Raw genomic sequence first — 21,656 nt, 5'->3', positions numbered from 1 at the left:
ATGGACGAACGATAGTCCAGCGATGTACTGATCTCAGTGGTAGTGAGAGGAGCATTCATTGACTAGCCAACTACTGACAGCTACACGTCGTTCGTCCAAGCTGGAGACATGTCCACACAATCCTGCACCAGCATCACTCCCATCTCATTTGTGCATTACTGGCTGACAACCTTATACACATCCCAAGCAACAGCCGGCTTCCCATCGTCGTCAATATGGAAGTGTCCATGCGAGACGAACACACTCTGCTCCATCCACTTCAACTTCTCACTACTGACCTCAAACACCGGCGTAGATACGAAATAATGATCCTCAGGCTTCGTAGTCTTGACTCCGGGCTTTCCAGCCAGGATCTTCTGGGCTATAGCATCCATCTTGATGATGCCCGTGTAGTGGGCATAGATCATGTCGCCTTCCTCGCTTCGAGCATTGATGCGGACATCGAGGTGTCCAGTTCCCGTCGTGGCATCGAGGGACAGCCAGTCGCTTCCACTTGGTAATACGTTAGCCTCGAAATCCGCACCACGAATGAAGCCGGTGGAGAGGGGGACAATGATTCGTTGGGCTCCTCCTTTGGTTTGACCAAGCTGAAGAAGGTCTTCCGTCAAGAGATAGCCACGGATGGTGAGTGCTTTCTCGAGCTTTGGCGCCATGGTTTAGGTCTATGTCAGAGCTGTTCTGAGCTGCTAGGTACGAAGCGGGATGATGCTGCTCGTAATATGTACTCCTATCTAGATAGCATCTTGCTGGCATTTATATGCTTGATAGGACTATGTGCACTGGCTCCGGATATCCTCATCCGAGTCGAATATAGCACTGACATAAGTTCGTTAGCTATGATGGCACATACGATGGCTACGGCCAATTCCATTGGTCGTGAACATACTCGTAGGGCTTCGACTAGGCCGTTGATCCAGTAATCACCTGGCGATAATCCCAATCGCCGTGCTGGAGGCAGCTAGTAGGTGGGCAGAGGCAAGTTGCAGCGATGACTCTTACGATCATCGTATATCACTCCATCTCAGCCGGGCCATTGTCGTCGTTTCATGGAGAGTCACGGCTCATCCTGACGGCGTGGACATGTTCTTCCTGTAGCATCCTCGACTAGCTCGCAAACAGGGCTGGCGCTATTCCTGAAATGGTAGCTTATATTCGTGGTAAGGCTGATTGAGGTCACCCTTACTGCCTCCGACCGTTATGAGGACCTGTCGCAGCCGTCCTTTGCTGGGTTGAGCATACTTCCACACGTGCATAGCATGGTGCCGTTGTCACTTGACGCTCTCCACGAGGAGTGTCCGGGATAGCTTTGGGCTGGGTAGCTCCGTATGCTCCCGATAATGCCTAGAAATCATCGCTGACCACACCCTTGCAACGACAGCTGTAGCGGCCACGGGTCTTCAGATCGTTGCTAATGACGCGTGGAGGATTAGCTTGTCTGGTGTCCTCCTCACGATGCGAGGGAGTTGAGAACTGTAGGCGTGTTCATGCAAGTGCGGGTGTATCTGTTGCGTTGCTAAGCGGTTGCTACGTGACTATTGACATCCGAACTCTATCGCTTTCGCGGATGATCCTGGAGAGAATGAACCACAAATCCACATACAAGACGACCGTATGCAACAGCAATGTCTTCGGTACATGCGGACCCTCCGCCACCGATAGTAGCAGAACCGGGAGGAATAAACTATGCAACTGGATCGGCACTTGGGAAGGGTGGTTTCGCCATCTGCCATCGAGCAGAACGATATGATGGCAGCAAGCCTACGGGACATCTTGTGGCGCTCAAGATTGTCAAGACAAAGATGGAACCCGCGAAGTTGGCACAGAAGGTATGGAAGAAGATCGAGAGCTTGTCGTGGTCCACGTATCTAACACACTCTAGTTCGTAACTGAACTACAGATCCACTCGAAGCTGTCGCATCGGAACATCGTCACCTTCTACCGAGCCTTCTCTTTTCAGACGAGCACTTACGTCGTGCTTGAGCTATGTCCGAATGGATCGTTGGCGGATATGCTGAAGAAGCGGAAATACTTGACACTGCCCGAGATTCGACGGCTCGTCATCCAAATATGCGGTGCTGTCAAGTACTTGCACCATCGACACATCGTTCATCGAGATCTGAAGACTGGCAACCTTTTCTTGGACGCCAACATGAACGTCAAGGTCGGCGACTTTGGTTTGGCTGCTCTGCTTGTGACGGAGAAGGAGATGGAGGTGAAGCGAAGGACGACGATGTGCGGGACACCCAACTATCTTGCACCCGAGATCCTGGAGAAAGGCAAGGGCCATGACGAGAAGGTGGATCTATGGGCTATCGGAGTGATAGCCTATACCTTGGCTGTCGGAAAAGCACCATTCCACGCCACCACGAAAGAAGAGATCTACAAGAAGTTGAAGTCTGGGACATATTCCTGGCCTGAGCTCAGCGCAACAACCAACCAAAGTGCGGACCTGCGAGATCTGGTGGCAAGTCTACTTGTGCCGGAAGACCAACGACCACTGCCCGATCAGATTGTCAGCCAAAACTTCTTCAAGATCGCGTTCGTGCCGGCCAATATACCTTCTTCTGCTCGGGAAAAGGCTCCAACCTGGACGGGACTGTCTATACCCTCGCCAGATACTATCAGCAGAGGCTATAGCTCGACGTGGTATGCTTTGTGCAAAGAGTCCGGAGTTGGCGAGTACGCAGAAGGCAAGGGCTTTGCGCTGAACGGTGGGAGGCGAGTCAAGAGTATTGTACACGATATGGCACGGGAAGCACAACTTGGGACTCAACCTACCATGCCGATACCAAAGGACGTGGTGTATATCTCGACTGTAAGTAGCTGGGACAGTCCTGATTCGAGCGAGGCTGCTTCTGGGAAAGATGAAGTCAGGCCTCCAAGCCGCAGCAGAGGGTTGAGGGAGATCGCACATAACGAAGTGGCCAGTAGCCGACCAGAGGTTGCGGCACGAAGAGCTGCGAGAGACGCTGAAATGATGCCTCCACCTCTACGACCATCATCACGAGTTGGCAGGACTGGCACTGTGCGCAAGGCGGGCCGGACCATCAGCGAAGAGACAGCCAAGTCTGCCGAGCCCGTGAGAATAGCATCGGACGAGCCTGTGCCGACTCTGCGAGTGTCAAAAACACGTCAAGCACCCACATCAGCCACTGCTGCACTGAGAGAGCTTTACTCGTCTTCCAGCTCAGGCCTACGATCAGAAAAGTCTCGACCCCCGTACGATTCTGAAAGCGAAGCACCGAAGCGCGCAGGCACGATCAAGAGGACAGCGGACGCCAGTCTTGCGAGGCGACCACGAGCCCCAAGTCGACAGATCAAGCAAGAACGGCCACTTTCACCAGACGTCCTCGGACCGCTGGCTACTTTAGACGAGCTGAAGCACGTTTCACCTATAAAGCGATCAAGGAAGAAGCAGAACGAGCCTGAAGTGATCGAGATCTTGTCGGACCAGGAGCCAGATGCGAAGCCATGCCCAGCAGAACTTGCACTGCCGCCCATACCAACAATGTCACGGAGACTGCCTATACCGCCGAAACCCAGCCATAACAGAGATTGCGTGCCGGGCACCGACCCGGATACCGTGTTGGAACGCCTGAGCATACTCCGGGACAATCTTGCCTCAGCATTACAGGACCGTGCATGCTCCTCAGTGCCAGAAGTCGAGCCACTAAGACTGCCCTTCGTTTCGCGCTGGGTAGACTACAGTCGGAAGCACGGCATTGGCTACGTAATGTCAGATGGCACAGTCGGCTGCATCATCAATGCCTCTGCCAAGAACCAGACGCCAGTAACACACACCTTTGTGCGGAATGGTCAACGATGGCTAGCGCGAGTCGGCAAGAATTTCGAGAACATTGAGCAGGTACCTTTGGAGATCCTAGAAGACCGAGGTGAAGACGGCATTGCACGAAAGGTCTACAAAGGCCTTGGTAGTGTCAAGGAGGGCCCGTTAGCTGCCGAGGCTGAGCGACGGAAGACGCTGAGTGTGCTTTGGGTCAAGTTCGGGAGGTATATGTGTCAATCGCTTGGTGGTGACGAGGAAGAGATTGGAAGAAATAATGAGAATTTCGTTCGCTTCTATCAGCGGATAGGTAGTGTGGGTGTTTGGGCGTTTGCGGATGGGAGTCTACAGGTCACTAATCTCACCCAGCGGATCTTGCAAATGCAATGCTGACAGTCGTGACAGGTGCACTTCCCCGACCACACCAAGCTCGTGCTGTCAGCAGCTGGGACACATATATCAGCCACCTGCATCTCACCAGATGCCGCATTGTATCTGGCCTCGCACGGCGACCTCCTCCCTCATCACGTTAGTAGCCGGGAGGTCTTCGCCGATAGCGTTCACTCTCTGCTCCACGAAGGAGGACGAATACGCTCGAGGATCGTGAAAGCGAATGCTTTGGGTGAGAAGCTGCGATTCGTGCTCAAGATTGTTGAGCAGTGGGTGACGAACGATGGTCTTGGAAAACTTGATGAAGATAATGGTTTTGCTGGTGAGATGGGGATGAGATGGACAGGTGCTGCTGTTGGTGAGGGAGGGAGGAAAGTCGATTTGGTTAGTGTTGGCCGGAGAGGAGGCGATGATGATCTGAAGTTGTGATGACACTTGTGTTGGATGGTGGTGGATTCTTGCATAATGCCTGGCGTATATATCTCGTAGTCTCAATTGACGATATTCGATCCATGATGCTCCAGAACTTACGACAATGAAGTGAGTTCTTGGTGGTGACAGAAGTCGTGTTTGCCGGCGCGTCAACTTTCGCTTGCTAACGTCATGTTTACAGGATATCATCACGTGCGACATCGCGATGAAGATCTATGGCATCACACAGATGCTCAAGTATCAGGCATCGCGTCAACAAGCTTTCCGCTGTCCGGAGACTGGATCGATGGCCGCACCACGACGGTAAGCCCATATGTCAGCGAGCGGGCGGATCTCATGAGGCGCAATGGCTAGACTGTATGATCGAGACCAACGACCATGTCCTTTGGCTTGCTCGTCCTAAGACACTGCACAAGCTGAACGGACTTCCCGAGCTGGAGCTCTGTCGGAGGTCTACCTGTCGATCGTGCCCGAGTATGACTTCCGAGAACATTGAGGCTACGTGTAATCATGGTATTCACGAATGGAGGGACCATCTGATAGGAAAGTGACTACTTATCATGACGTCGTGATGGCTGCCAGAACGAGCATCTTCTGAGCTGCAGCTCGTCTGCCGTCGCTGCAGGGACACGACATGGCCAGATCAGGATCGGGTCAAAGTGGCAAAAGATATGAGCAACAGGGCAGCGCAGCATATCATACATTGTCTCTGCTTAGAAACCATGTAGTGGCCATCAAGCCACCGATGGATTGGTTCTATTTATTCCTGGTTGTGCAATCTGGACTCGACCGGCCGCTGACACTCCCGGCGCATGTAGCCGATGCCAGCCTATCCGCCCGCACCATTGCTAACACTTCCGATGAAGACAACCTCGACGGCCGCGAAACTGTCCAAATTGGTCAGTAACGGCCTTTTGGGCTCTTAAGGTATGACTCACGCCGCAGTGGCAGCGAATATTTCGGACACTTTCGCCGAAGTCATCGCTAGAGCCATGCCAAAGCAACTTGTGAACCCGATCGTGACATATATGCGACGCCATGTCCCTTGCACGGCATAAAGGACGACGATGGCAATGACCGGCAGGAGTGACGCTATCGTTGTAGTAATGAGCTTGTTGAGTCTTCTCAAGCCGTCATCATCGTACTGGAACACCCCCGTCTCTTCATCAGGCTTCCTTCTGCGCTATGGCACCCGTCAGCATCTTTTCCTACGCCCTCAAGAAGTGTGTTATGTGGACCGTACACTTCCTCTACTGCCCAGGCAGCAATGTATCAGGTTGAGAGGTAGTTCCGACAAAGCCGGCAAGAGCGACTCTTCTTCTTCTGGTGGACCCTCCAGTACTGCAAGATCGCTCTCATGTCGCTTGGTCCACGTCTGTGCTTCAGTAGCCTGGAGGAAGTCTCCACCGAGATCTGAATCTTCCAGCCATGTCTGCAGATCAAATAGTCTACGGTCGTCCGCATGCCGTAGCTTGGAGACTTCGGCTACTTGAACGAGGGCAGCATCTGATGGCTTGATGAGCACTTGATCAGACAATATCAATGGTGCACATACTGTACTTCTCGAGCTTGTCTTGTATGACAAGCAACTGCTCCAATTGATCACCATTCGGACCGTCCTTCGAACTTCGTAGAGCCACCATACTTTTACAAAATTCTCGCACATCGGCTTTATTTGACACAGCGTCGTCCAGGTAGGCTGTTTCGAACTTTCTTTCCAGTTCGGACAATTCTGCTTGAAGGTACAGGAGATTCAACATGTTTAGCGCACCGAAACGACGCAGGATAGCGACTTGAGGGTTTCTGCCCATCAGGATGGCCAGCTTGTTGTATCCCTTCGGTCTGAGTACTTGCGGCGCATTGCCGCCTTGACCGTTCTGCATTATTGCCAGTATTCTGGGGTGTGTCGGCGTTGTTCGAAAGTTGATTTTGATGTGGTAGTATGCCTCACGTCACCAGACGTTTGATCGCTTTGGTAAAGGCTGCGCCGAAAGCATCATTAGGTGTACTGATGACGCAGTAGAAGGGTTCTTCATATCTTTGCTGGTTGCTGTCCACGAGCTGCGGCCTCATATGCATGGCGCCGGGTAGCCCAACGCCACTCGGCCATAGCCTCACCAGGGCTTGGCATCAACCTACTTATTGATCAGGAGACCACCAGCGATAACAATTTGGAGCTGTTCCCCACGGACGACGTCCGTCGGTAGTCCTCACCATGGCTACATTCCGAGGGAACAATCCTCGTAGCTGGAAAGATATCGCCGACGACTTGTCGTCGCTCAATGCAGCACTCCCTGGCCTCGTGGCTGCTAGTTTGCTCAACAACGCTGCACATCGGACTTGCCTCGTACGGATTACTCGACTCGGCGAGCACACCGCTGCCCTTTTAGAGAAATGGGGTTCCCAAACAGGTGGTTCTAGCTATGTTACGAGACTAGACCCAAGAGGTTGGGACGCTTTCGAGACAGCTGAGAAGAACATTGCCAGTATGCGGGAGCAGGTCGTGTTTATCTCTACGCTGGTTCAAAACGATCGACTGTCCGTATCCCAGTCCTATGATTTGATCTACGCTAAGACTTCCTAGGAACGCCATCGAGGACAAGCTTGACACTCTGTTAGGGAGGGATACCATGCTCCTGTAAGTAGAAGCCACACCACGTTCACCTGATTGTCTGCTTCGCCAAGCAACTCTGGTCCCTTCCACCATCCTCTTTTCCTGTTTGAACGGTGAGACGCATAGGATATATCCATAGCTGACAAGTTTTTAGAGAGCTTGATGCAAGACTCCGCTTACTGCAAGCCTCGCTAGATAGAGGCGGGGGCCGTGAAGCCCTCAATCTCAGCACTGAGTCTCTGATATCTCCAACCAGACATAGACCTCTATTGCGTCGTCGACGAAGCAGCGAAGATCTAGCAAGGTCAATATCGCCCTTGATAAGTGAAGCTGAAAGTGAACCAGTGATCTCTACCTTCGACAAGCTCAAAGGCGCTACCACAGTCAGCAAACTGAAAAGAAGTCATGCAACACCAAGCTGGGAGTATCAAACGAGAGATCTGCCGATTCGTCGAGCGTCAAGTCGCAGTTCTTCTGGCTCGGCTCTTGCTGGTAACACCAGACTCCTATCTACAGTTGAGGACACAATCCAGAGACTGATCCTACCCGAGCTTAATGCTATCAAGTCAGAGAAGAAAGGTTCCGAGTCCGAGTACAAGGCAGACGTGGAATTCAAGGCCAATATTCTGCGTTCTGATGTCCCTACCCTTGCAATAGCTGTTCAGGACGCCAGGGCTAGCGTCAACGCAGTCAGCTCGAGGTACCTTGATCTTCATGACTTGACGGGAGACGATGTTGAGGTGCTCAAACCAAGGCCACAGCCCGGAAGGTACGGTGAACTCATGCAGACAGATAGGGTAATCGAGTTACAATGGGCTCCTGTAGGCTCGGCCAAATGGATGAAGACAGAATTCTGCGTGATCGATGAGAACACTGACTACGACATTATGCTCGGGAGAGGATTCATGGACCTGCGTGGCATGTTTGACGATACGGATGTTGGGGTGTATGCTGCCTTCAAGCTACCTGGCCGTTCGAGAGGTATGCTCCTACTCACAAGCCGATCTGCGCATTAAAACAGACCATCGCTAATTGGTTACCAGCCCAGCGAGACCAGAGTACTATCCAGACTGAACGGAGTCGCCAACGCAACGAGCGGCTGGACGACGAGCTACGGGAGAAAGACCGGCGTGAGAGGAGCAGAGAACGACTATCTCGCAAAGTCGCTGCGAGGCTCGCTCAAACAGGCAGCGAGCCGGTCTCGAGCCTGTCGGGCACGATCGGCCAACTCACGCCCAGTACACCCGCCACAATGGAATCGACAGGCCAGGCTACACCGGTGTCTGCTGACCCAGGACCGAACGAGCTGCAATCTATGCCAGATGCTATTGTCGGTCCTGCTTCGAACGCTGGAAGGAGCGACGACTTACCTGAGCTTGCCACCCTGCAACAACAGTTTCGCCAACGTCGAGCCATGCGGTTGTTATGAGACTGTGCAAAGATGATGCCGGCCAGCCGCGTCTTCAGCGTGGATGGTATCATGTAAAGTAAGCTTATAGCCTTTTTTAATGTATCAAGCCTTTCCACCATCAAGCCCACGTATCTATGCCTCGAGATCTTGAGAGGCGTCGGCCCGATCACAACTTCTCGCTAAGCTATATATATTAAATGGCATCTTTCGCCCTCTCAATTAGCACGATTTACTCGTGCAAACCTCTCGCCGGGGTAGCTCAATCGGTAGAGGTTAGTCCTCGAGACAAATCCTTGACCTGCGCTTCCAAGCCAGGATCAAACCACCTGAAAGTTCAATCAATACTGACTGTTCTTCCAGCGTGTGGCTCTTAAACCTCACCGAAGCAATTCGGTTGGTTGACAGACACCTCAAGGTCGCGGGTTCGAGCCCCGCCTTCGGCTATTCCTATCCAGATTACCTAGTAATCGTAAACAAAGGCATAATCAAGGCTCACTGCACCTTCTTTTTTTTTCGATTCTAGGATTGAACAGGTCTTAGCTGGTGAGTGAGAGATTCTTTTGGGTGGGCGGTTGGCTGGAAATAGCGGGGTGAGTAGGAGTGGGTGACGTTTAGTGGGCAACTACAAGACTTGAAAATAGGTAGGAAACCGCTGTTACTGTTGATGGAGATGGCTTGAGGAAAAGAGTGGCTACGGTGACACAAGACATCGCCTGCTTGTCGTATGCTATGCTGAAATCCGCTATGCTCGCTAAACCGACAGAAAACAGCAATAATCTTGCCCACAAGACCGTACTCACGACAGATCCGAAAGAACGCTAAACCGCTAAGCAAACAACACCCTCTTTCCATTACCTCCATTTCAGGACCCACCCTTAGGCGCCTGATTCCACTTCTTGAAATTCCTCACCCCAGCATTCACAGCGACATATTTCCCAGCTTTGGGATCATAAGCACTCTGCACATCAAACAACATCCTCCCTCTCTGCCCTCTTATCTCGACAAGTCCTTGCACGACGAATGTGCCGCGAGGCGGTTCGGCTTTCTTCGGATTCCAGTTTTTCGAGAGGGCGTGGTTGAAGACGTGCATTGCTATGGGTAAATCTGTGGCTGTGCCGAGGGAGGAGACGTTGGGCATGGGGACGCTGAGGGTCCATGGTAACTTCTTGTCTGAAGGTGAGGCGGTAGTAGGTTTGGTGGTGTCGGGTGTGGCGGAGGAATTTGTGGTCGTGACGACGCTACCGGCAGGTGTGCTGCCGTCTGGAGTTTGGGTGTTACCCACTTCTTTCCTTTCTCGCGCTTGTTGTTGTTTGGCTAGGAGGTCCATAGCGTGCTTGTATCGTTCTTCCGGACTGAAAGGGTCCTTTCCTTCCCAGCCGAGAGCTTGCTTGGCCCGTCGGTATTGTATCCCAGCTAGAACTTTAGTAGTCGCCCACAGAGACTCTGCTGTTGCTGTAGGCCAAAGCGCTCTGGTCAACCGCCAGTGATTCTCCTGGCTGACTTTCTGTTTGCTCCATGCGATGAAGTCGTCGCCGATTTCTACGCCATACCTCTCGTACTCCTGGGGTGGACCATCCGGAAACGAAATATCCAGCCAGTATTTTCCAACTTTCATTTCTTTGCCGAGCTGCCGCGCGATCATGGGATGCTTTATACTGCCCGCGTACACGATCTGCACCAATTCGTTTTGTATTTTCTTATGCCGTGACTTGTCCTTCGCCACCTTCACAAATTCCTGCCATTCTGGATCAGAGCCTTTATAGAAGGATCTCGGTAGCTTCTTCGCCCAGGTCATAGGCACGAATGTGCTGTCATCTAACGCCCATAGTAGATCCTCTTCATCCTCCTCCGTCATCTCCCCTCCTTCTTGCCCATTCTCCTGTTTCCGCTTCTCATCGGCCTCCGACTCTGGCACTATCTCGATCTCCACGACCAGATATTGCAGAGCCAAGGTCATGTACAGGTAGATGACCCCGGCATACAGTGCTGTGACAAGCAGTCGTCTCTGTGTGAAGAAGGGTGCTTTTCGGAAGCGGACGGCCTGGTATCGTACGGGTTCGCCACTGGGTCTGTATAATGTCGCGGGATTACTTCTTCGTGGGAGGAGACTGAGGTTGCGTTGTCGTAGGGCACGTGGTCGGAACAGAGGATGCTGGCGCAGTGTGAGTGCTCGGGGCATGCGATACATGGTCGCGAGTGCTGTCGTTATCGCATCGACATGCGGGTGGTGTTATCGACAATACCTCCAACCGAGATTAATCTCTTTTCTCCAAAGTGTGTATGTTGTGACTGCAAAGAGCCTTGTACTCCCAAAAACGTGACCTGTGCAGGCAATCAATCATAAAGTGGCGTGTGGTTGGTGCACGGACCCAGGGTTTCGTTCGTAGATGCAGCTACGCCATCTATCTTGACAGCTCAGAAGCAAAAGCAGTCGCCTGCTAGATATACTCCCTTCACCCTACGGCGCCACACAATCTAAAGCGGCCACGATGAAGTTGTCGACATCAGCGTTGCTGCCAGCGCTCTGCTGGACAGTCCGATTGGCCTCCGCCGGCCAGGTCTACGTATACGATGCACCCATGGACGAGATGAGACCGGCCCAAGCCCTATCGCCAGAGGTGGCGAGATTAGTATTGGCACAGAGAGCGGGAGTAGAAGACTACCATGGTGCGGACTTGAATGGGCGAGGTGCGGTGAAGGCCATCAATGATTTCGGACGGCGGACATCGCTTCTTGATCAACCGACGGAGAGAAGACAGCAGGCTTTCATACTACTGGAAGGTGTAGAGGCATCTGAGCGTGAGTGGAAAGGATAGCATATCAGCATCTGGAATCATTGTACTAAGACATAACTCTCAGTCAACCTACCCAACCACAGCCAAACCTTCACCATCACATCGGAACCAGACGTCCGCGCCTCCCGTGGTCTCTGGGTCGACCTAGCAAAACAAGCCAGCCCCGCCACCCTCGGCAAAAAGGACGACGATAGCGTGTATGAGACAATGGCGCAGTTCAGAGAAATCCGCGAAGGAGAACCTCATTTCTCCGTCTCCAACAGCGCGGATAAGATGCAAGACTGGATCTCCGACCTCTTCGCCGCGCGCACCCACGACATCGTCATCTACTTCGCACCTTCTGAGAGCAAAGACCGCTCCGCTGGCACGATGCAGCAGTGGGGCACCTACGAGATGCCGGACACGCAATCGCCTCTACACAAACGCTCCTCGCCACAGCAGGAAGCACCGCTCGAGGAAGAGACACACACCTCCTACCTCCCCGTCCAATCCTCCACCGCCCCAATCTCATCCCTAGCCCAATCCTCACCCCTCCCAGGCATCCTCCCGGCCTGCTTCCCCTCCCAATCCGCCTGCGAAACCGCGACCCGCAACTGCACCGGCCATGGCCAGTGCCAGAAATCCTACACCGACAAATCAGCCGCCGACACCTCAAAAGCACGGAACTGTTATTCCTGCTCCTGCTCGGCCTCGGTATTGAAGGAGAACGGCAAGACCAAGACGACGTACTGGGGTGGTCCGGCGTGCCAGAAGAAGGATGTCAGTGTCGAGTTCTGGATGATTGCGCTGTTTACTGTTTTCCTCATTTTCCTGATTGGGTTTGCGATTGGGCAGGTCTGGGAAATGGGGAGTGAGGAGCTGCCGAGTGTTATCGGGGCCGGGGTCAGTGGGCCTGTTAAGAGGTCGTAGGGAGGGAGGGATATGTTGTAGTGATTATGCCAGTAGTGCTTATCATTGTGAGCTATCTAGCTGGTCGTGTGAGATATTGGGTCTTGTTTATGGGGCATTTGCGAGCGGTGCACGGAGTGTTGGCGCTTTTCAGGATAGTAGTTGTACAGCATTATGGTCTGAACTTAGTCTCCCTCGGTTAGGGCTTCTTCCCTGCTGCCTCGATGTCTCTACATCGTCTAGCAAGATCACTGATATGTTCATCCTCACTTCCCTCACTCAAGCCATTCAGCGCCGTCTCGAGCTGATACAGATAATCCTTATTCTCCCCACTTGGACCACGAGACCTGACGATATGCTCAGCCAGTGCTTGTGGATCCTGTGGGCCGAGGAACTGAGGATTATCTGGTAGGCCGATGTAGACTAGACATTGGATCTGCTTGGGCGTGTTCCCGGAGGAAGTGGAATCGTGTGCAGTGTGGACTGTCTGCATGGTGGCGGACATGTCTTGGTTAAAGGGCGTGTATCTGGAATCGCTGATTTAGCAAGAAAGCAGGCGAGGCCAATGAGGTGGCGAAGTCGTACTGGATACTATATCCATTGATCTCTCGTATATCAAGGTACTCCTTTGCCTCCTTGACGTGGTTCGCCGGTATCCGATAAGCAGCTCCCCAGACCCGTGGTGGAGCAGATGCATGTTCGTCGGTCAGAGTCTCCCAGAGCTGTCGATCGATCAAGGTGACGACTCGGCCAGGAGCTTCTGGTGTTCCGCGATGGTCTTGGCTGCATCTTGGTCAGAACTGGACCTTTCTATGATGGGGCCGCCGCATACAAGCTTACCTTGCCTGATGTGGTTCGCCACTTCAGCTCATGCTAAGGGTATGTCACGTGTGTGCACCGTACCTGCCAAAAGCGGCGAACGTAGTTTTCGATGTAGCCAGGTACTCGGAGGTCTGTTTGAATCGTATCAGGCCCGAATCGTCTCCTCGTACTTGAAATTCCATACCATAATGTGGCGGGGGCTTCCAGATCAGTGATCTGTCATATTTGCTCAGTCACGGGCACGCATACAGTCAGTCTAGATCTCGTACCCATAGCCGAACAGCCACAGGTCTCCAGTCTCTTGGTCGGCCATGACGAACACAGAATCTAGCAATGCATTCTCCGTCGTTTCGAGTTGATGTTGATAATGTGGGGGCGATTGAGTTAGTCAGCGTCGTTAAAAGTGGGTCGCCCTTTCGGCCTTGACATGAATCTGAAACACCAGACTTGTCCGCCTCGAACATCTACATAAATATGGCACAACAAGTCGCTTCTGCGAAAAAGCAGCAAGGTGACAATTGCTCAGAGATGCTACTCGTGCATTTCGTACTGACATCAATGCAGACTTGCAGGTCCAGTACTCGAACTACAAGGATACGCTCCAAGCCATTGCCGGCAAAATTGGCGATGTTGAACAAGAAGCCGAAGAACACAAGTACGTCAAACACAACGCCATTATGACTCCCACAAATGTGATGGCCTGGCTCTCGTCAGACCAACGGTGTATCACCGCTTCTTCATTTCTGGAACTTGATCGTGTGCTCGGATATCTCGCCACCAAGCCCATGACATGATTGGAGCGCAAAACCTTCACTCACCGCCATATCTGCAAACTCACCGTTTCATTTCCGCACTCTCAGGCGTGAACTACTGCAGCATTGCCGCGATCTAAGGATATTACCATGATGGTTCCTGCATAAATTACTTCACACAAGAAGCGAGGACCCGCTCTGTCTCGGTAGCTAGATGTGTATATGTCGTCGCTGACTTTGACCTTCTCTGCTCAGACTAGTGCTGGAGACTTTGACACCGCTTCCTGGAGATCGGAAGTGCTTCCGGATGATCAATGGGGTTCTGACTGAACGCACGGTGGGCGAGGTACTGCCGACGTTGCAGACGAATGCGGATGGTTTGAAGAAAGTGCTCGAGGATCTGGTCAAGCAGTATCGTGGCAAGCAGGACGAAATGGAGAAGTGGAAGAAGAAGAACAATGTTCAGGTTGTGCAGCAGTAGATGGTGGAAAGCGACAACATCTCGATCACGTGGGTATGTTGCGATTTACGGCTTTGCAGAGGATCAGGGCGAAGAAGTCACCTGCGACGCCAAGTACCCATGATACTGGCGGTGGACACCGCGCCACCACACTTGAGCTCGTCAGGAGACTGGTTGTCGTTGCAGTGTTCTGCTGACGACACCACTGTTCGAAGTCTGTGCTGTCTGATGCCCGAAATGTGGAAGTTACACCAACACCGAGCTCCTGGCTGCGATCCCAAGCTCGCGTCGCGCTACCAGTCTATGACTCTTAAGACAAAGAGTCCGTACCAGGCCGCGCAGACATACTGCTTTTGATGGATGGAGGCTCTGTCGATAAGCATGTCACGTAACAGTATGGGTGGCAGCAGATAACGAGCTACTTTATTCGCATTGCTTTTCGCATACTCGACTCTCCGTCATTTTTCCATGCAGTGCGTGGCCATACCGCAAACGCACTGGGCAGATACGCATACATCTGTATCATGTCATCGTGTTACCAACCCACTGTTACCACACCATCTCAGATCAGTTCAGTCAGGCACCATCCATGTACACAGATTCCAGGGCTGCAGTCGTGCACACAGCATCTGCATTAGCTCGGCATGAGCGTACGCCTCAAGGATTGGGCAGAACTCGACAGGCAAAATTTCATTGGATTCCAGCAAAGGCAAGGCTAACTCAGGTCCCGCTTCAAGGCCACTGGCTGTGGTCGACTTCAGTCGTTCAATGCGTAAGGCTTCAGCAATAGTTCTGTGAATGATGAGGAGGTTTACATGTGTTTTTGGCTGTCTCGAGAATACTAGGACGAAGCATGAGCTGCTTTTGAGGTCTTCGTCTGCCAGCGCACGACCTGCAGCTAGTCAGAGCGTGGGAGAAGCCATGGATCATGCGCAGCTGATTATTGAGGTACTGCGAGTACATGTAGTTGGGCGGCGATGCTTCTTGATGCATGATGACATGACGATTATTCCTTTGTCGATAGAGATATACAGGCAAAGTGGGAGTGTCGCTGGCGGCTCATCTACCCGTGCAGTCTGTCAGTGCCTCACCACCCCATCACATCACATGCTGGTCGAAATTGTGGTCACGGTCAAATGGCGGTTGAAGTGTTCGTGTCGCCTTTGTAATTGGTCGACCGTATAGACTGTAGCGTTATGGTAGCCTTGACGGCAACGTTCAGCACAACTGTAATAGAAATACGGCCCTCCGCGACCGTGAGAATTGTGATGCGTTTATCAGGATGTATTTCTCCAGCCTTGCTGTTTGTTGATGTGTTGCACGACTTTTGCCGCCCTCTCGCGCTTGGCGGCAAAAGCATAAAGCTCAGCTGACCTGGCCACTCAATTCCACGGACTTTTCTTATTCGCTCCCACACTACCCATTTATTATCCAACCACCAAACGCGGCATCAACGCATTGCGGCTATTGTTATCGCGCCAGGAAATCAATACCGCACGATTTGACCGGGACTCGAGTTGCGCGCACGCCACCTCCACTCGGTCAGATTCACCTGGGCGGGTTTGTGTGCTGGCGCGCGGGCCGCTAGAATTGCGCCTCGTCATTGGGCCTCAATCCCAGTCCTTCATCGTCAAAACAGCAGTAGAGTTGGCGAAGGAACTCACCGCCGTGCCTGAGGCGTCACCTTGCTCGAAGCCTAACAATATCGAGTGACGCGAGGAAGCGATCTATTGTTACACCGCTCCGCACCTGCTGCAGCGCACTACACTGCTTCCTTCCTGGCGTACCTGCGCCATAGGCTCCGCCCGCTAAGACTTGCTGCACCTAACTCTACTAGTCTGTACCACCATCGTCAACGCATCCTGCAGCAGGGACCGCCACCTGGGTCGGAACGTTCAAACGCCAGTGCAGTGACGTGTACCGCCAACAAATCATTGACAGCGCAGCAAGTGGCGGTGCGGTCGCGCGCAGATCCGTCGTCTGCAAGTCGCCGAGTACAAGATGTCCGACGAGAGCCCCCGAGAGACTGAGGAGCTGGACGCGGCACCTCCATCAGGTGACGAAAATGAGCCGCAACAGCAAGAATCCGAGATGAATCGAAACGATGATCCACACGACGCTGGGTACGACTTCGAGGTCAAAGAACAAGACCGCTGGTTACCTATTGCCAATGGTGAGTGAGCACCCGAACACCTTGCATATGTGCCCACAGTGTTCTGGTAGAACCCGTCACTTGGGTCAACTCCCGTTATCCTTTCCCGTTGCACAAACAGAGTGAGTGCCTTAGGTGTCACCGATGGAGGGAGCGTCGAGAACCAGTCGTGTCTTCGATTGCGTTACCATTCCACATATAACACTGCAGCGCGCGTCTCATCTGCACGTACTGTCGAATCAGAAGTCCAACGGTCAGCCTACGATCTGCGGCCTCCGACTCGTGCGGCTGTTTGCACGAATCGCAAGATGCCTTCATCCTCATCCCCGCAATCATCTGCTTCACCACCATCGCGAGGGGCTAGGAGGAGCCCTCATGCTATTTGCGACAATGACGCTAACATACACAACTTTGCTCCAGTCGCCAGAATCATGAAGATGGCATTGCCCGAGAACGCGAAGATCGCCAAGGAAGCGAAAGAATGCATGCAGGAGTGCGTTAGCGAGTTCATCTCCTTCATCACTAGCGAGGGTATGTATCTCAGAGCAACGTAACGCAGACGCTGTGTCACGGATCTGGCTAATATGTGGAACAGCATCTGAGAAATGTCAGCAGGAGAAGCGCAAGACTGTTAACGGCGAAGACATCCTATTCGCCATGACATCGCTCGGGTTCGAGAATTATGGTGAAGCTCTGAAGATCTATCTCGCACGCTATCGAGAGGTGGGTGCCGAGACCTTCCTTTCTATTGCTACCAACGCTGACTTTTGCAGAACCTACTCGCTAGAGGCGACCAGAAGCCAGCAACCACATCCGCGGCTACAGACCCGATCTATGAGAACTCGAATCACAATGTACTAGCCAACCCCATGGACCCCACCGGAGAAGTTGGCCCAGACTTCAGCTACCCAAGCGGCCATGTTGTCTCGAACGAATATTGATAGCTTGATACATCCTATCTTGCACATGCTCGCTTCGTGATGATCTGCTCGCTAATGCATGTACCAGTCCTCTAGGACGTCCTTGGGCTCTGCACTGGCCCGAGACGGCCAAAAACACTCGTCGCAAGGATATTCGCCTCAAAGCTCTCAAGGCTCCTCGCGTCAAGGCTACTGCGCGCGAAGATACTCGTCAAACTAGTGAGGCTGGACGCTGGCCACCATTCTCATACACTGAGCTTGTAAGCCTGCCGATAACGATGTCTCCACCCGAGCAGTCATCGTCTGGACTACTAGAGGCCTGGCGACTACGTCATTCTGGCGGCAGGATACGAAAATCTAGCAGATCGAGAAGATGGAGCCTGACCACCAAGTTGTGCTCGGCAAGACTTCGTCCTTGATTTGGCCAGATGACACCATTTTCTTTTGTTTATGATACTTTGGGAGGAGTGGACCATGCTACCAGGATTGTACTACGCGAAATTGGGTGGCGAAAATGGTTGCTTGTGGTAGGAATTGGGCAAGTGTGCTTTGAGCTGAAGCGACAGAGACTATGTACAGAGGGCGAAGGTGGACACATAGGCGTTCAGCGACATAGAACCATACTGCTTGCGCAGACTAATTACTGTAGAATAGCGTGGAAGCCTTTTATTCTGTGAAGCGCACTGCGCAGAATCTCCTCTGGTGCGAGTATTGAGGGACTGATTGAACCTCATCAATGCATGTGGTGCTCAAGACGCATTTCCTGTCCTTTCGTCAGCGTACCATTGGTACAAGAATTTCTCGCATAGTTGCACCTCAAGCGACCGTGATGCACGATCTCGTTCTGCTCTCGAGGTCAGGAAGTGGCATTCTACCTTACCATCTGAAGGCTCCTTTTCGCGGTGTTAAGGTGGAAGTGGGGTGGTGGACTTACTATCCGTAGGGCCGGGGTTTGGTGGATTAATTGTCGGCTTGTATTCAAAGGACGGAAAGGGGTTAGTCCCATTAGTGGCGGTAGCACTACCACCAAATCCACCACCGGTTGCTTGAACAGCGCGCGGCTGTCCAAAAAGACCATTGCTTGCAGAGAACGCAGTAGCGGGCCCAAAAATCCCACCGGTAGTGACGTGATTACTATTCTGAGAATTTGTTGGCGCTGTGTTGAAGACGCTTTGTCCTTGGTTGCCGCCAAAGACGATTGAGGGCTGAGAGAGCTCGCGGCGTGTGGGAGTGTCGTCGATGCTCAAGCTGGACAGGTTGATAACTAAAAGACACAAGCTGTAAGCGGGATCCTTCATTTTTCGCCATAGAAGCAGTCATACCTTCCAATGGTCGCTCGTATTTCTTACATGTGCTGATGACACTTTCAAGCGCCACGCGCTGGGCCCGAGCCTGGATTCGTTCCGCACGAGCTTCTTCTGGCTCCGCCGCAACTTCAGCAAGGCGAACTGGGTCCATATTCCATGCTTGCTCGGGTTCAAACACATTATTAAGATTGTTGAGGAGGCACGCCTCAACCACAAGCAGTGCACAGTTATCCACGAAAGTGTCAAGTGCGACCTTATACGGAATCAGCATTGTTCACAGAAGCTTGCTCGTGTCAACAGAATCAGCTTACCTGATAGTACGCATCAGCCTTTTCAATAGCTTCAGCGGCTGCTCGCTCCTTCTGAGGTAGACCACTGCCATGAGCCTGCAGATAATGCTGGAGGATATCGGCATTGTGCGTGGAGGATTTCCGGGATGGAGGATCCATGGCACCCAACGCTGTCATCGTATCTCTCTTGTCCTCGGCTACCTTCTGAGTGTATACTCGGCTCCAAGTCATGGGATGCGCACTTGTCAGAGGCCACATGATCTCGGTCAATTTTTTGTTCAACATCGACCACCTGTCATCCATCTCCGGGCTAAGGAGTATATTCATAAGCCTTCGGCCAGTCACCCGGTCTGCCACATGCATTACAGCTGCCTCAAGGGAGGTGCGCATGGCGGTGTGACAGTCTTTGACGTACTGTTGAGCATTGGTCTTCCAGGGAGTCGACAGCTGTCGAAATATGGACGTAATTAGCTTAGCGGGAAATAGCCCAGAAAGATATGGGCCTTGGAGGTCGTCCAGATGGGCTGCAGTTGCTTGGCAGTAGGCTCCAACTTCGATGCTCACTGTATCCAAAGCCCGCATGCCCTTCTCCAGATATGGCGGAAAGAATGTTGGAGATTTGGAGACTCCTTGCCCTCTAGAAGAAAGAAAGTCAGTCACGCTTCGGTCTTTGGGAGGGAAGTACTGACCTGACGAGTTCTGCTCCGCTCGACACGAAGCGATATTGACAACCGTTGGTCCGCAGTCTCGCAGCGAATTGATCCGTATTGCCATTGACCAGAGTCCGCAGACGCTTGCTCCTGTCATCGTCGAAGTAGTCCTTGAATTCACTTTTATCATAATCGCCATAAGAGAGGCCTCTACAAGCCGCTGCAATTTATGCAGCATCCTGGAGAGATACTGGCGGCGCTCAGTCTCGCTTTCACGTGCTGGTCCGAGTCGGTCGATACTGGCCTTACACTCTTGCGCCTTGAGCTCAAGCTCTTCCAGCAGCGTCGGCAGCTCCGTGGCGATGCAACCGAAAAGCAATTCGTTGAGCTTGTGCGCCAGTCTCTCAGCCCCAACATTAGATTTCTTGACTCGAGACCAATTACCATGCGTGAAGAAGTCCAGCTCCATCTCACGCCTCTTTGTAGCTGAGCGGTCCTCTTCTTCGTGCGACTGGTTTCGGAGAACATGCCACCCATGGGCCATGCGAACTCGATGGCCTTCCGCTAACTGGATAGCTTCTTTTTCGGCGTCAGATCCCGATCTCAGACAATCTGGTTTGGTGATCACACCGAGAGTACGTCTACGGACTGCTTCATCGGACCGGACAAGTTCGATGACTTGCTGCACACCAAGATCATACTGTGCGCTGACTACTGCGAGAACGATAGATCTTGGCTTCTCCAGGTATGATTTCACAAGCTCGAGTATCTTCGCCTTGTCTCCTTTTCGTGTGCCTACATTCGCTTGTATCAAGCCCGGTACATCAACAAGCGTCAAGTGCTCTTTCGTAGGACCAGAAAGCTCGATCCGAAGAACATCTGACCAGACGCTACCGTGAGGCTCAAAGTCGGTCAGATGATCAAGAGCAGCTTTTATGACCTCCTTGACATGTCTCGCTCCTGTGACTTCGAAGTTTGGTTTGAAAGCTTTGATACGCTCCTGGGCGTCCAGCCCACGAGATGGTCCAGGACGAAGGCTGACGCTGACACACTCGTCCTGTGCACGCCTCAAAATGATTTCCGTGGCAAAACGGGTGACTGTATTGATGCCTATTGGGAAGCTGACATCGGCAATGGCTTCCAGGACAGAGCTTTTGCCACTAGATTGATCACCACAGACCACTATCTGCGGGATCGAAACTTCGGCATCGATGTTCTCGTTGCGAAGTTTGTCAATCGCTTCCAGTAGCTCCTCCTTGCTACCAGAGTTGAGCTGACCCAGAGTAGTGTTCGAGGTGTCGTCCTCAAAGTCGCGATATTGGTGTTCGGAGCAGCTGCTCTGGGCCTCGGACGAGGCCTCGTTGCTCAACTCGTGTGATGGCTGCATTTGGGACCTGAGTAATGTACAAGGAAAATAGGGAGTGCTGAGTTGCGACTTGGTAGAGTGTAGAGAACTGGAGATAGAGTTCGGACTTGCTATACATACCTCATACTTATAGCCGCCGATGCAAGAACCTGTGGGCATGGCGAAGCAGTGCAAGCGAAGAAGCAGCACCGGGTGTCTCACTGCGACACAACTCGCTTCGTCGTTCGTACGCTCGGCACCGCCATGAGGCGTAGGGGCCCTGTATGGTTTGCGCAAGCGAGATGCATTCGAGACGTTTTCAATCAGGACCGGTCAATACGATCAGCCATCAGCCATGCCATCAAATCTCGTGCTATATCCTTCGCCAGGCCTGTCAGTACTCCACATTTGGATTAGTGCACGAGTGTATCAAGCTAGCTGCACGTGATGGCGGTGCCGTTGCTCGCCTGCGTGCCGCCTGGCGCGTTCGTGCAGTTCCCCGACGGATGAAAGGGTGTTTCGTAATTACTGTTGAGTGCGTGTCAGTGGATTCGTGAATCCTGTGCAAGGTTGTTATCGAGAGGCTGGCTGTTGAAACCGAGTAGTACGTGAGGGTATGCAGGAGCCAGGAGAAACGGGAGGAG

The 21,656-nt window shown here is 52.6% G+C and overlaps 10 protein-coding genes across 10 annotated transcripts; 5 read left to right on the top strand and 5 right to left on the bottom strand.

The window, feature by feature from the left end:
• Window positions 1-155: 155 nt before the first annotated feature.
• LTS14_005441 (uncharacterized protein) lies at window positions 156-653 on the bottom strand (the record flags this gene model as incomplete). The annotated part of the gene is made up of 1 exon (XM_064838139.1): window positions 156-653. The coding sequence occupies one exon, from the start codon at window positions 651-653 to the stop codon at window positions 156-158; it is 498 nt and encodes a 165-aa protein (XP_064694224.1).
• A 969-nt stretch (window positions 654-1,622) lies between these two features.
• On the top strand, window positions 1,623-4,603 carry CDC5 (Cell cycle serine/threonine-protein kinase cdc5/MSD2; the record flags this gene model as incomplete). The annotated part of the gene is made up of 3 exons (XM_064838138.1): window positions 1,623-1,826; window positions 1,880-4,135; window positions 4,190-4,603. The coding sequence occupies 3 exons, from the start codon at window positions 1,623-1,625 to the stop codon at window positions 4,601-4,603; spliced, it is 2,874 nt and encodes a 957-aa protein (XP_064694223.1).
• Window positions 4,604-5,435: 832 nt separating this feature from the next.
• On the bottom strand, window positions 5,436-6,489 carry LTS14_005439 (uncharacterized protein; the record flags this gene model as incomplete). Its single annotated transcript, XM_064838137.1, has 4 exons — window positions 5,436-5,493; window positions 5,545-5,789; window positions 5,850-6,112; window positions 6,162-6,489. 4 exons carry the CDS (start codon window positions 6,487-6,489, stop codon window positions 5,436-5,438), a joined length of 894 nt encoding a protein of 297 aa, XP_064694222.1.
• Window positions 6,490-6,821: 332 nt separating this feature from the next.
• Window positions 6,822-8,649, top strand: LTS14_005438 (uncharacterized protein; the record flags this gene model as incomplete). The annotated part of the gene is made up of 4 exons (XM_064838136.1): window positions 6,822-7,144; window positions 7,191-7,244; window positions 7,375-8,201; window positions 8,264-8,649. 4 exons carry the CDS (start codon window positions 6,822-6,824, stop codon window positions 8,647-8,649), a joined length of 1,590 nt encoding a protein of 529 aa, XP_064694221.1.
• Window positions 8,650-9,001: 352 nt separating this feature from the next.
• Window positions 9,002-10,819, bottom strand: LTS14_005437 (uncharacterized protein; the record flags this gene model as incomplete). The annotated part of the gene is made up of 2 exons (XM_064838135.1): window positions 9,002-9,078; window positions 9,505-10,819. The coding sequence occupies 2 exons, from the start codon at window positions 10,817-10,819 to the stop codon at window positions 9,002-9,004; spliced, it is 1,392 nt and encodes a 463-aa protein (XP_064694220.1).
• Window positions 10,820-11,120: 301 nt separating this feature from the next.
• LTS14_005436 (uncharacterized protein) lies at window positions 11,121-12,335 on the top strand (the record flags this gene model as incomplete). The annotated part of the gene is made up of 2 exons (XM_064838134.1): window positions 11,121-11,430; window positions 11,491-12,335. The coding sequence occupies 2 exons, from the start codon at window positions 11,121-11,123 to the stop codon at window positions 12,333-12,335; spliced, it is 1,155 nt and encodes a 384-aa protein (XP_064694219.1).
• A 178-nt stretch (window positions 12,336-12,513) lies between these two features.
• Window positions 12,514-13,449, bottom strand: LTS14_005435 (uncharacterized protein; the record flags this gene model as incomplete). The annotated part of the gene is made up of 4 exons (XM_064838133.1): window positions 12,514-12,841; window positions 12,900-13,097; window positions 13,218-13,352; window positions 13,406-13,449. The coding sequence occupies 4 exons, from the start codon at window positions 13,447-13,449 to the stop codon at window positions 12,514-12,516; spliced, it is 705 nt and encodes a 234-aa protein (XP_064694218.1).
• Window positions 13,450-13,610: 161 nt separating this feature from the next.
• On the top strand, window positions 13,611-14,369 carry GIM4 (Cochaperone prefoldin complex subunit; the record flags this gene model as incomplete). Its single annotated transcript, XM_064838132.1, has 3 exons — window positions 13,611-13,647; window positions 13,701-13,791; window positions 14,144-14,369. 3 exons carry the CDS (start codon window positions 13,611-13,613, stop codon window positions 14,367-14,369), a joined length of 354 nt encoding a protein of 117 aa, XP_064694217.1.
• A 1,980-nt stretch (window positions 14,370-16,349) lies between these two features.
• Window positions 16,350-17,441, top strand: HAP3 (transcriptional activator hap3; the record flags this gene model as incomplete). The annotated part of the gene is made up of 4 exons (XM_064838131.1): window positions 16,350-16,521; window positions 16,636-17,031; window positions 17,096-17,223; window positions 17,274-17,441. The coding sequence occupies 4 exons, from the start codon at window positions 16,350-16,352 to the stop codon at window positions 17,439-17,441; spliced, it is 864 nt and encodes a 287-aa protein (XP_064694216.1).
• An 884-nt stretch (window positions 17,442-18,325) lies between these two features.
• On the bottom strand, window positions 18,326-21,192 carry LTS14_005432 (uncharacterized protein; the record flags this gene model as incomplete). Its single annotated transcript, XM_064838130.1, has 6 exons — window positions 18,326-18,684; window positions 18,743-18,980; window positions 19,039-19,654; window positions 19,707-19,887; window positions 19,977-21,048; window positions 21,154-21,192. 6 exons carry the CDS (start codon window positions 21,190-21,192, stop codon window positions 18,326-18,328), a joined length of 2,505 nt encoding a protein of 834 aa, XP_064694215.1.
• Window positions 21,193-21,656: the final 464 nt, after the last annotated feature.

This window comes from Recurvomyces mirabilis, assembly GCF_035927965.1.
Source record: "Recurvomyces mirabilis strain CCFEE 5264 chromosome Unknown scaffold_13, whole genome shotgun sequence".
Taxonomy (NCBI): Eukaryota; Fungi; Ascomycota; class Dothideomycetes; order Mycosphaerellales; family Teratosphaeriaceae; genus Recurvomyces; species Recurvomyces mirabilis.
This window is presented reverse-complemented; position numbering and strand designations above follow the sequence as displayed.